This window comes from Nerophis ophidion, linkage group LG24 (assembly GCF_033978795.1).
Source record: "Nerophis ophidion isolate RoL-2023_Sa linkage group LG24, RoL_Noph_v1.0, whole genome shotgun sequence".
In the NCBI taxonomy this organism is placed as follows: Eukaryota; Metazoa; Chordata; class Actinopteri; order Syngnathiformes; family Syngnathidae; genus Nerophis; species Nerophis ophidion.
The window spans coordinates 39,318,441-39,333,045 of record NC_084634.1 but is presented as its reverse complement, the minus strand read 5'-3'; the positions used below and the strand labels follow the sequence as shown (position 1 = coordinate 39,333,045).

The 14,605-nt window shown below is 40.3% G+C and overlaps 1 protein-coding gene across 1 annotated transcript in view; it reads left to right on the top strand.

The window, feature by feature from the left end:
• Positions 1–5,814: 5,814 nt before the first annotated feature.
• rhag (Rh associated glycoprotein) overlaps positions 5,815–14,605 on the top strand; it is a 32,717-nt gene continuing 23,926 nt past the window's right edge. Inside the window, exon 1 of the mRNA XM_061886325.1 lies at positions 5,815–6,113. Within this exon, the coding sequence (XP_061742309.1) occupies positions 5,936–6,113 (178 nt within the window). The 5' untranslated portion in view covers positions 5,815–5,935. The remainder of the gene's footprint in view (positions 6,114–14,605) is intronic.

Genomic DNA, 14,605 nt, shown 5'->3' with positions numbered 1-14,605 from the left:
CCACTTCATTCTGAAAATCAAATGTGCCACGTTCTGTGTAATCAACACTTGATAGGGCTTTAGTCTTGAAAGAAAGAGTCATGAGTTCCTTACAGGAGATCCAATTATCAAGCAAAAAAAGAAAAAAAAGAAAATGAAAAATGCACTCACTATGTTCATTTGTACTGATCCAGGTCTTTCATTGTTCTCATCACAATCACTTTGGCTTGTTCTGGTGGTCCGTTTGTCCGGATGAAAACTTTTCCATTCCTGGTCCAGGTCGATTGGATTTTATTTTGCTTTTTGAGGATCCGGCCTGTCCAAGCAATTTCCGCATTTTTCTTTGTCAGGTGCTCATTTAGATAAACTCCAGTGCCTTTAAGTTTTTTAGCTGCCTTCAAAATGTCCACTTTGTGCTTTCTATTTGCAAACGTGATGATGACTTTAGGCTTGTTTTTTTTGTCCTTACTTGGAATAATGTGACATGCTGATATGTGCTGACTCTCCAGAGGAATATGTTTACTCTTCATGTAGCGTACCACTTGTTGCTCCAAGGTGTCAAGCTCCTCAGATGGTGCATCCTCACCATGCTTGTCATCAGGTGGGCCAGCAACCCGGGCATAACTCCGATGCCTGGTCTCCAAGCCGGTGACCACAAGGTCATCAGCTCTGGAATACTGTTCCAAATCATCCACACTTTGTTCTAAGAGCTCAATCCGTTCATTCTTGTGTTGGATGATAGCCTTTAGCTGCCTGATCTCCTCCATGAGGCCTGTCAGTTTCCTCTGTTGTTCCACCACTTCACTGAGTTCCCTTGACATAAAGTTTAGGGAATCTTTAATTCCCACCATTTCAGCTGCTAACTTTGCATTGGTAGTCATTGTTTTTCGAGCAGTCTGGACTTTTGTTGGATGTCAGTGCAGTTTGATGATTTTAGTGGATTTCCTTAGGCCTTTCAGCAGAGAGAAACAGTTGCAGCCATCTTGCTCCTATAAAGTTATATAAGCCTTGCTTATTCAATATTCAATACAAAACTTGTTAGGGTCCCTATTAAAATGTTAATTTGTTCAACCTTGGCCCACGCCTTTGTTCAGTTTTAAATTTTGGCCCACTCTGTATTTGAGTTTGACACCCCTGCTTTATAGTCATATCCAACAAACACGAACAATATCGGCTGCTGAGTTTAATTTTGTTATGTTTTCCGCTAGTGGTGTGCCTTTGCATTTTTCCAATGAAAGATATGTGCGTAGGCTCGAAAAAGTTTGAAAAACATTGTTATCTCGAGAACCAACATCCTCTACATACAATTTTTTTTGTGTGTTTACGGACATTCTCCAAAAAAAGCTAGTCAAAGATCGTCTTTATGACAGCACTCCAATGTTTTTAAAATCTACTGCAGAATGTGAGTTTCTCAAGTTTTTTTTTAACCGAACTCGCCGGCCACGAGTCAAATAGCCTGCGAGAAAAAAAAGAGAGGTCCTAAAATGTAACTAGAAATGGCCGATAATGGCTTTTTTGCCGATATCCGATATTACGATATTGTCCAACTCAATTACGATACCAACCGATACCAATGTATACAGTCGTGGAATGAAAACATGGCCCTGCGATGAGGTAGCGACTTGTCCAGGGTGTAGCCCGCCTTCCGCCCGATTGGAGCTGAGATAGGCGCCAGCGCCCCCCGCGACCCCAAAAGGGAATGAGCGGTAGAAAATGGATGGACGGATGGATGGAATGAAAACATTACTATGCCTAATTTTGTTGTGATACAGTCAGTAGTAATTTGTTCAACTTTTTTATACTCAAACAGTTCCTCAAGGTTAAATTTAGAGATGTCTCATAATATCGGATTGCTGATATTATCAGAGGATAAATGCTTTAAAATGTAATATCGGATATTATTGGTATCGGTTTCAAAGTTATCAGTATTGGTTTCAAACAGTAAAATTTTGGACTTTTTAAAACACCGCTGTACGGAGTAGTACATGGACATAGGGAGAAGTACAGAGCGCCAATAAACCTCTTTGCGTGCCGGCCCAATCACATAATATCTACGGCTTTTCACACACACAAGTGAATGCAAGCATACTTGCTCAACAGCCATACAGGTCACACTGAGTGTGGCCGTATAAACAACTTAAACACTGTTACAAATATGCGCCACACTGTGAAGTCACACCAAACAAGAATGACAAACACATTTTCGGGAGAACATCCGCACCGTAACACAACACAAACACAACAGAACAAATACCCAGACACCCTTGCAGCACTAACTCTAACTAACAAGAATGACAAAAACATTTCGGGAGAACATCCGCACCGTAACACAACAGAACAAATACTCACAATTCCTTGCAGCACTAACTCTTCCAGGACGCTACAATATACACCCCCGCCCACACACACACACCTCAACCTCCAAACTGCTGTTTTGAGGCATGTTGGAAAAATAATGCACTTTGTGACTTCAATAATAAATATGGCAGTGGCATTTTTTTCCATACCTTGAGTTGATTTATTTTTAAAAACCTTGTTACATTGTTTAATGCATCCAGCAGGGCTTCACAACAAATTTAGGCATAATAATGTGTTCATTCCACCACTGTATGTATCGGTATCAGTTGATATCGGAACCTGTAATTAAGAGTTGTACAATATCGGGATATCAGATATCGACAAAAAAGCCATTATCGGACATCTCTAATGGGTATATTTCCTTCCTTTTTTTTTTTTAAAGTCTTGTAGCTTCAAATGCCAGCGTATTTTGCAAAAAAAAAACAACACAAAATTGGAAAAGTTCCTAGTAGAAAAGACAAAAATGTGTTGAAGCAAAAGTAAGAAGAAGACACTAAAATGGTGCCATTCAGCACAACAATGCAACTTTTATCAGCTATTTTACGTAACATTTTTACCAAAAAAAAAAACGTTTGCATTGTTTCATTGCAGCGTTAAACTGCTTAAAAACTGAACTGAAAGTGAACACTGGTGCAATGCAAACCTGCCTCTTAAATAAGTCAACAAACTCTGACAGTGACAAATTCACGCCTAAGTAGTTCAATCGGATATCGGCAAAAAGCCATTATTGGACATCTCTAATGATTATATTTCCTTACTTGTTTTTTTTTTTTAAAGTCTTGCCGCTTCAAATCCCAGTGTGTTTTGCAAAAAAAAAAAAAAACACAAAATTGGAAAATTTCTTAGTAGAAAAGACAAAAATGTTGACTGAAAAGATGTATGTGTTGAAGCAAAAGTAAGAAGAACACACTAAAAAGGTGCCTTTCAGCACAACAATGCAATTTTTATCAGCTATTTTAATTTACATATAAAAAAAAACAAAAAACATTGTGCATTGTTTCATTGCAGCGTTAAACTGTTTAAAACAGGGGTGTCCAAACTTTTTCCACTGAGGGCTGCAGAGGGACAAATTAAAGCATTTTGATATTTTTCATTTTCAAACCATAACAAAATATATGGATTTTTTAAATGTGTTTTACCTTTAGGGGTCCCGGGGACCATAAAGGATCTCAGTTATTAAAATGTTAAAAATGATTTACATTTTTATTTATTTTTTTAATTTAACGCTTACAGTAAATCTCTATATCAGGATTAAAAAAAAAGGTTTCATGGCTTTTCTGTCAAAAACATCTTTGTTTTTTTTTAAAGGAAAACTGAAATATGCAGTATTTAGTAATTAGAGCTCTAAAAGATCAATAATGCAGGACACCATTGAATTTAGTTCTTTTTTATTTTTGAGTAATTCTTATTTTACTGTTATATTTTTATTCCCATTGTTGCTTTTTATTTTTATTGTTATTGTAATATTTTTCCATTTTGTTTCCATTTAAACCCCCATTATTTACTTTTTAAATTGATCTCAACTCTGTACACTGCTGGTGGAATTTTAATTTTCCTGAAGGAATCAATAAAGTACTATTTATCTATCCATCTCATCACAGTGAAAAGATAAATAAAATACCACTAAAGATATTTGGAATCCAAAAGGTACCCCACTCAGAAAGTGATACATTTTTATGTTTTTTTTTTTTAACCTTTCAACACTTAAGTTACGAGATCAACTTCAGATATATCTGCCGATTTTACCTTCTAACTATTTTGTTTGTTTTATGTCCTTTGTCAAAGAAAACTTTGTTTTTATATGGCAACTGCACAATATATGCAATATTTACCACAAAAAACATTTTAAAGTGAAATATTTGAACTAATTGGAGTTTTGAAAATAATTCATTATAACATGGATTTTTTTGTCATTATTTTTTTCTGAGCAATGGCAAAAAAAAATTAAAATAAATGATTGATTGAAACTTGTATTAGTAGATTGCACAGTACAGTACATATTCCGTACAATTGACCACTAAATGCTAACACTCCAATAAGTTTTTCAACTTGTTTAAGTCGGGGTCCACGTTAATCAGTTCATGGTAAAGATGTTTTTTACGTGGTAAAATAAAGACAAAAGAAAAAAAAACCAGCCTGCATTGTCAAAGTTTGTTTGTGACGAACCCCAAGATGCAGAGACGGAGGCAGGCATTGAACCGGAAAACATGATTTAATTAAAATATTAGAACAAGAACAAACCAAAGGGGTTGAGCCAAAAGCGCGTACGAGGCGGATAACAAACTAAGGGAGCTAGCATGGGAGCTAGAAAATAAAAGGAGCTTAACATGGAAGCTAGCAAAAACAAAAAGGGTCTAGCGTAGAAGCTAGCGGGTAGCGAGCAGGAAAACCGAAGTCGTAACGTGTAGTACAAAACAAACTGGAAGCAGGGAACAAAGAACAGTAAGCTACAAACATCTAACCGATATAGCTTACCACTACGCTGCAAAAACAAGACACGGCACGACATGTCAGGAGCGACAAAAGCGACAAGACAATAATCCAGCACAGACTGGCGTGGCGCAGTGGAAGAGTGGCTGTGCGCAACCCGAGGGTCCCTGGTTCAATCCCCACCTAGTACCAACCTCGTCATGTCCGTTGTGTCCTGAGCAAGACACTTCACCCTTTCTCCTGATGAGTGCTGGTTAGCGCCTTGCATGGCAGCTCCCTCCATCAGTGTGTTAAAGTGTGTGAATGGGTAAATGTGGAAGTAGTGTCAAAGCGCTTTGAGTACCTTGAAGGTAGAAAAGCGCTATACAAGTACAAACCATTTATCATTTACTGGAGGACAAAAGCAGGTAAAAATAGGAGCGGGCTGATTGACGCCAGGTGTGGCCAGGTGCCAATCAGCCGCAGCTGAGGAGAAACAGTGCACAGGGAAAAAAACAGGAAACAGACAAAATAAGAGCGCTGACAGGAACTAAAAACAGGAAATACTAAACACACACAGAGGAAAAACTAAAACACAAACAAACTGTCAGTGGCAAGCCTGACATGCATGGCAGTTTTGTGTCAACATTGCAACTTTTTCTCGTTAGATTTCACCTCATTCCAATATTTTTAATGTCCTTTTTTATTTTTGCAACAGCATTTCCAGCATGTGCGGCGGGCCGGTAAACAATTAGCCGCGGGCCGCACTTTGGACATCCCTGGTTAAAAAACGGAACTGAAAGTGAACACTGGTGCAATGCAAACCTGCCTCTTACATAAGTCAACAAACTTTGACAGTGACAAATTCACGCCTAAGTAGTTCAAATGGGTATAAAGTGTGTACTAAACAAGTATTTGGCTTTGTCCCTTCAGTCATCCACAGAGGAAAGCCATTCCTATAAGGCAAAGTGCAGGAGGGGGGGGGGTGTTCATTATGCAGGCCCCAGACTTCTGCTCTCTCATTGGCCGCAAAAGAAACCTGCATCAGTTTAAAAGCAGATGTCAATTTCTTCCCTGGATTCACAGTTACTAGTCAGGCTTACTGTGTGTGTGTGTTAGTGCACATTCTTGCATGAATGTGTGTGTGTTCGAGCGCCACAGACAGATAACTAGAGTATAGCGTCTCGGGATGCCTGCGTACGCCACCAACATGAGGCTCAAGTTCCCCATCGTGGCCTTGGCTTTGGAGATTATCACCATCATCCTGTTTGCGGTCTTTGTGGTGTACGATGACGGCAAAGGTCACGGCCACGACCCGCACTCCAACGACACCAGCGAACACACATCGCCCATGGAGCTCTATCCTAGTAAGTCTGACCGGTGCTGCTGGAATAATATGTATATTAGTCCAGGGGTCAAACACATGTTTGGTCTTTTTTAGATGGATTCTGCTCCAATTAGAACACCTTTAGTCAGGGGTGTCCAAACTTTTGCCACAGGGGAAGCATGCGGGGGCCATTTCGATCATTTTCATTTTCAAACCATAACAAAATATATGGATTTTTTTTTTTAATCCTTAGGGCTCCTGGGGAGCATAAAGGCACTAAGATGTTAAAAATAAGTCAAAATATTATTTGTATTTATTTATTTAATGTTTACAGTAAATCTCTATATCAACTTGAGGTTGATATAAAGTAAAACAAATAAGGTTTTATGCCTTTTCTGTCAAAGACAACTTTGTTTTTTATAGTATAGCTCGGTTGGTAGAGTGGCCGTGCCAGCAACTTGAGGGTTGCAGGTTCGATTCCCGCTTCCGCCATCCTAGTCACTGCCGTTGTGTCCTTGGGCAAGACACTTTACCCACCTGCTCCCAGTGCGGCCCACACTGCTTTAAATGTAACTTAGATATTGGGTTTCACTATGTAAAGCGCTTTGAGTCACTAGAGAAAAGCGCTATATAAATATAATTCACAAATATGCAGTATTCAGATGGATAGATATTACTTCAATGATTCCTTCAGGAGAGTTCCTTTATTTAGCAATTAAAGCCTTCAAAGATCAATAATTCAGGACAGCATTGATTTTAATTATTTAGTATTTTTGAGTAATCACAGTGAAAAGTTCAATAAAATCCTACTAAATATATTTGAGATCCGGAAGGTTCCCCACTCATAAAGTGATGCATTTTTATTAGTTGTTTTTTTTACTTTTAACACTTAAATTTCAAGATCAACTTCCGATTTATCTGTCGATTTTAAGTTTGAACTATTATTTAGTTTTTTTTAATGCTCTTTTGTCAAATCTTTGATGTTTTTATATGGCAACCACACAACATATGCAATATTTTTTTCCACATAAAACATTTTAAAGTGATAATTTTTAAGTAATAATTCATTATAACATAGATTTTTTTTACCTTTTTTTCTTTAGCAATGGACAAAAAAAGAAAATAAAGACAAAAGGAAAAAAATAACTGCCTGCATGGCAGCTTTGTGTCAACATTACCACTTTTTCTCATTAGATTTCACCTCATTCCACTTTTTTTTAAAACATTTTTTTATTTTTGCAATACTATCAATTTTGCAATTTTTGCAGAATGTGTGGCGGGCCGGTAAAGGATTCACTGCAGGCCGCACTTTGGACACCCCTGCCTTAAGTCCTTTATTGAAAGCATATTTGCTACCTCAACACGCGTTGCCGCTGCATGCCTCACTAAAAGGCTGCAGGTCTGTTGTAGATGCATTGATAACGAGTCTTTTTTTTTTTTTTAAACTGGTCCACAAACTATTTTTGCATGATTCAAATCTTTTTCATGACATCAATTTAATCTTCCAGCTAACTTAAATGAATAAATGCAACTTTCTTTTGAAGTGATTACAATAACTCTTGCAAACTTTACAAGCCGTCAAGTTTTTTTTAGGGTTAAATTATGATGGCAAAAGATGTTTCTTTTTTTTTCAGTTGGAATATCGTGAAGTGAAGTGAATTATATTTATATAGCGCTTTTTCTCTAGTGACTCAAAGCACCTTACCTGGTGAAACCCAATATCTAAGTTACATTTAAACCAGTGTGGGTGGCACTGGGGCCAGGTGGGTAAAGTGCCTTGCCCAAGGACACAACGACAGTGAGTAGGATGGCGGATGCGGGGATCGAACCCGGAACCCTCAAGTTGCTGTCACGGCCACTCTAGCAACCGAGCTATACCGGTTGTGAGTTTAATGTCCATCCATCCATTTTCTAGCTCTTGTCCTTTTCGGGGTCGCGGAGTATGCTGGAGCCTACGTCAGCTACAATCGTGCGGAAGGCGTTGTACACCCTGGACAAGTCGCCACCTCATTGCAGGCCAACATTCACACACTAGGGACCAATTTAGTGTTGCCAATCAACCTATCCCCAGGTTAAAGTTAAAGTACCAATGATAGTCACACACACTAGGTGTGGTGAAATTTGTCCTCTGCATTCGACCCATTCCCTTGTTTGGCCCCTGGGAGGTGAGGGGAGCAGTGAGCAGCAGCGGTGGCCACGCCCGGGAATCATTTTTTGGGTGATTTAACCCCAATTTCAACCCTTGATGCTGAGTGCCAAGCAGGGAGGTTATGGCTCCCATATTTAGTCTTTGGTGAAATTTGTTCTCCGCATTTGACCCATTCCATTGTTCGCCCCGTGGGAGACGAGGGGACCAGTGAGCAGCAGCAGTGGCCGCGCCCGGGAATCATTTTTTGAGTGATTTAACCCCCAATTCCAACCCTTGATGCTGAGTGCCAAGCAGGGAGTTAACGGCTCCCAATTTTAGAGTCTTTGGTGAAATTTGTCCTCCACATTTGACCCATTCCCTCGTTCGCCCCCTGGGAGGTGAGGGGAGCAGTGAGCAGCAGCAGTGGTGGTGCCCGGGAATCATTTTTTTGGTGATTTAACCCCCAATTCCAACCCTTGATGCTGAGTGCCAAGCAGGGAGTTAACGGCTCCCAATTTTAGAGTTTTTGGTGAAATTTGTCCTCCGCATTTGACCCATTTCCTTGTTCGCCCCCCTGGGAGGTGAGGGGAGCAGTGAGCAGCAGCGGTGGCCACGCCCGGGAATCATTTTTTGGGTGATTTAACCCCCAATTCCAACCCTTGATGCTGAGTGCCAAGCAGGGAGTTAACGGCTCCCATAGTTAGAGTCTTTGGTGAAATTTGTCCTCCGCATTTGACCCATTGCCTTTTTTGCTCCCTGGGAGGTGAGGGGAGCAGTGAGCAGCAGCGGTGTCCACACCCGGGAATCGTTTTTTTGGGTGATTTAACCCCCAATTCCAACCCTTGATGCTGAGTGCCAAGCAGGGAGGTAACGGCTCCCAATTTTAGAGTCTTTAGTCTAATTTGTCCTCCGCATATGACCCATTCCCTTTTTCGCCCCCTGGGAGGTGAGGGGAGCAGTGAGCAACAGCAGTGGCCGCGCCCAAGAATCAATTTAAAAAAGTGATTTAACCCCCAATTCCAACCCTTGATGCTGAGTGCCAAGCAGGGAGGTAATGGCTCCCATTTTTAGAGTCTTTGGTGAAATTTTTCTATCTGCATTTGACCCATCCCCTTGTTCACCGCCTGGGAGGTGAGGGGAGCAGTGAGCAGCAGCGGTGGCCGCGCCCGTGTGCATGTCTTTGGAGGTGGGAGGAAGCCAGAGTTCCCCGTGGGAACCCACGCAGTCACAGGGAGAACATGCAAACTCCACACAGAAATATCCCGACCCCGGGATTGAACTCAGGACCTTCGTATTGCGAGGCCTATGCACTAACCCATCCTCCACCGTGGTGACTATTTTATTTATAATAAATTCAATTTTTTTTGCAACATTTAAAAATGACCTGGTTCTGATAACTGCTGTCTAGTTTTTATATCTTTTTTTGTTGCGTCCTTAAATGTGTTAATAATGTAAGTAAAGTAATACGGATTAGGGTTGTCCCGATATCAATATTTTGGTATATAATGTCAAATTACAGTGGAATACAAAAAAAATGTTCATTATTGGCTTTATTTTAACAAAAAAATCTTATGATACATGAAACATATGTTTATAATTGCAATCAAAGAATAATGTTAATGTTAACAGGAGTCAAGGAGGTGATGCTCTCCTCCATCCCACATGTCTAATCATCCAAAAAACAAAGAGGTGTGTCTGGTGGCATCCTGTCATGGAAAAATGTTAATATAAATAAAGAATACGCAGTTTGCTGCTGCATTCAAGTGCCTGCTCACAGTTGGGTGTGGCAGGTGTGGCCGAGAGAGATAAGTCTTCTTCAAATGGCGTCTGGTTTTTTTTTGCACGATGCCACTTTTTGCCATATTGCTGCAGAATGACCATCTCAAGACATGAAGATAATGAGAAAAAGTAAGGTATTCCAAAGTTACCTTCAAGGGACGTTAAGGATTGTCGTCTTAGGCTTTAAATCTATTGACATGTTTTGGAATATGCATGTTCTTGGATACTAGGAAGTCTATGCCTATGTGTGGAGTGTACATAAAGCAAATTATGGATATTTTATGGGGAAAAAATATTTCAAACATCACTCCTTCTAGAGATGTCCGATAATATCAGACTGCCGATATTATCGGTCGATAAATGCTTTAAAATGTGATATTGGAAATTATCAGTATCGGTTTCAAAAAGTAAAATGTATGACCTTTTAAAACGTCGCTGTAGGGAGTGGTACACGGACGTAGGGAGAAGTTCCGAGCGCCAATAAACCTTAAAGGCACTGCCTGTGCGTGCCGGCCCAATCACATAATATCTACGGCTTTTCACACACACAATTGAATGCAATGCATACTTGGTCAACAGCCATACAGGTCACACTGAGGGTGGCCGTATAAACAACTTTAACACTGTTACAAATATGCGCCACACTGTGAACCCACACCAAACAAAAATGACAAATACATTTCGGGAGAACATCCGCACCGTAACGCAACATAAACACTACAGAACAAATACCCAGGATCCCTTGCAGCACTAACTCTTCCAGGACACTACAATATACAGTGGGGCAAAAAAAGTATTTAGTCAGCCAGCGATTGTGCAAGTTCTCCCACTTAAAATGATGACAGAGGTCTGTAATTTTCATCATAGGTACACTTCAACTGTGAGAGACAATCCAGGAATTCACATTGTAGAAATTTTAAAGAATTTATTTGTAAATTATAGTAGAAAATAAGTATTTGGTCAATAACAAAAATTCAACTCAATACTTTGTAATATAACCTTTGTTGGCAATAACAGAGGTCAAACGATTACTATAGGTCTTAACCAGGTTTGCACACACATTAGCTGGTATTTTGGCCCATTCCTCCATGCAGATCTTCTCGAGAGCAGTGATGTTTGGGGGCTGTCGCCGAGAAACAAGGACTTTCAACTCCCTCCACATATTTTCTATGCGGTCGAGGTCTGAAAACTGGCTAGGCCACTCCAGGACTTTCAAATGCTTCTTACAGAGCCACTCCTTCCTTGCCATGGCGGTGTGTTTAGGATCATTGTCATGCTGGAAGACCCAGCCACGTTTCATCTTCAAAGCTCTCACTGATGGAAGGAGGTTTTGGCTCAAAATCTCACGATACATGGCCCCATTCATTCTTTCCTTAACACGGATCAATCGTCCTGTCCCCTTAGCAGAAAAACAGCCCCAAAGCATGATGTTTCCACTCCCATGCTTCACAGTAGGTATGGTGTTCTTGGGATGCAACTCAGTATTCTTCTTCCTCGAAACACGACGAGTTGAGTTTATACCAAAAAGTTCTATTTCGGTTTCATCTGACCACAAGACATTCTCCCAATCCTCTGCTGTATCATCCATGTGCTCTCTGGCAAACTTCAGACGGGCCTGGACATGCACTGGCTTAAGCAGGGGGACACGTCTGGCACTGCAGGATGAGATTCCCTGTCGGCGTAGTATGTTAGTGATGGTAACCTTTGTTACTTTGGTCCCAGCTCTCTGCAGGTCATACACCAGGTCCCTTCGTGTGGTTCTGGGATTTTTGCTCACCGTTCTCATGATAATTTTGACCCCACGGGATGAGATCTTGCATGGAGCCCCAGATTGAGGGAGATTATCAGTGGTCTTGTATGTCTTCCATTTTCTGATAATTGCTCCCACAGTTGATTTTTTCACACCAGGCTGCTTGCCTACTGTAGATTCACTCTTCCCAGTCTGGTGCTGGTCTACAATTCTTTTCCTGGTGTCCTTCGACAGCTCTTTGGTCTTGGCCTTAGTGGCGTTTGGAGTCTGACTGTTTGAGGCTGTGGACAGGTGTCTTTTATACAGATAACGAGTTCAAACAAGTGCCATCAATACAGGTAACGAGTGGAGGACAGAAGAGCTTCTTAAAGAAGAAGTTACAGGTCTGTGAGAGCCAGAGATCTTCCTTGTTTGAAGTGACCAAATACTTATTTTCCACCATAATTTACAAATAAATCCTTTAAAATTCCTACAATGTGAATTCCTGGCTTTTTTTTCCCCATTCTGTCTCTCACAGTTGAAGTGTACCTATAATGAAAATTACAGACCTCTGTCATCATTTTAAGTGGGAGAACTTGCACAATCGCTGGCTGACTAAATACTTTTTTGCCCCACTGTACACATTACACAATATACATATATATAAACAAGAATGACAAACAAATTTCGGGAGAACATCCGCACCGTAACACAACAGAACAAATACCCAGCATATATATATATATATATATATATATATATATATATATATATATATATATATATATATATATATATATATATATATATATAAACAAGAATGACAAACAAATTTCGGGAGAACATCCGCACCGTAACACGACATGAACCCAATAGAACAAATACCCAGAACCCCTTGCAGCACTAACTCTTCCGGGACGCTAAAATATACACAATATATATATATATATATATATATATATATAAACAAGAATGACAAACAAATTTCGGGAGAACATCCGCACCGTAACATAACATGAACCCAATAGAACAAATACCCAGAACCCCTTGCAGCACTAACTCTTCCGGGGCGCTACAATATACATAATACACATATACATAAACAAGACTGACAAACAAATTTCGGGAGAACATCCGCACCATAACACAACATATACACAACAGAACAAATACCCAGAACCCCTTGCAGCACTAATATACACCCCCACTCACCTCAACCTCCTCATGCTCCCTCAGGGAGAGCATGTCCCCAAATTCCAAGCTGCTGTTTTGAGGCACGTTAAAAAGAATAATGCACTTTGTGACTTCAATAATAAATATGGCAGTGCCATGTTGGCATTTTCTTCCATAACTTAAGTTGATTTATTTTGGAAAACCTTGTTACATTGTTTAATGCATCCAGCGGGGCATCACAACAAAATGAGCCATAGTAATGTGTTCATTCCACCACTGTGTATATCGGTATCGGTTGATATCTATTGATATCGGAATCGGTAATTGAGAGTTGGACAGTATTTAAAAATCGGATATCGGCCAAAAAGCCATTATCGGACATCTCTAACTCCTTCACGTAAACATTTCCACCCCTAAGGGGGTAATCTCTCCTAGCGAGCGTTGTCTAACGTCTGGGCAGGATGCCAGACACTGCGGCTGCGTTCCAATTTTATCTCCTCGTACTCAGCGCCGTTTAAAACCACGTTCTTTAGTCACCACAAAAAGAAGGGTGACAAAATGGAAGCTTAAGCATGAAATATTTTACACACAATGCATCACTGCAGGTGTAAGGCAAATACAACAGAATGGACTTTATTGTCATTATATTTGCATATAAGGAGATTAAGGACTCCAACTTAAGGTGCTGTAGTAGGAACAAATATGGGATAAAAATAAATTACACAAGAGGTAATAAAGATAAAACTAAGAATTGAAATAAACAGACTACTATCCAATAAAAAGAATAAGCAATCCTAATAAACAAAATACTGTACAATAACAGAGCAAGACAAGAGTACCGGAGCAATAAATAATCAGTGTTGGATGTATTGCACTCGAAGGGTAATATTGCACAGCACGGTCTCAGGGTAGGATATGAATTATTTCTTATAAGTTAGAGTTCAAAATGGTGACAGCTCTGGGATATGATACCGTTTGTACTTTTATTTTATTTTTTAAAGAACGATACTACATTTAACAGCACTACAGTACATGGAAATGGAACCTCTCAGGATTAACACTCATAAATTAACTCACTCATTCATTCACCTCGGCCCTTTTTTAATCATACTCCTTTTGTGTTCGACCTCCCTGCCTGGCACTAAGCATTGAGGGTTGGAATTGGGGTTTAAATCACCAAAAATGATTCCTGGGCGAGGCCACCGCTGCTGCTCACTGCTCCCTCACCTCCCAGGGGGTGAACAAGGGCCGTGGGTCAAATGCAGAGAATAATTTCGCCACATCTAGTGTGTGTGTGACAATCATTGGTACTTTAAATTGAAGTTAAATGAGGTGGCGACTTGTCCAGGGTGTACCCCGCCTTCCGCCCGATTGTAGCTGAGATGGACACCAGCGCCCCCTGCAACCGCAAAGGGAATAAGTGGTAGAAAATGGATGGATGGATAAATACTGCCATAACTGCAAGCGCTTTTACACAGCCTCCAAAAAGATCATCAGATCCAGCATCAAGTGGGATTTTAAACATAATTTAAAGGGATAGTGACAAATGCGTTCAACACGGTTTAGCTCGGTTGGTAGAGTGGCCGTGCCAGCAACTTAAGGGTTGCAGGTTCGATTCCCGTTTCCGCCATCCTAGTCACTGCCGTTGTGTCCTTGGGCAAGACACTTTACCCACCTGCTTCCAGTGCCACCATCACTGGTTTGAATGTAATTTAACTATTGG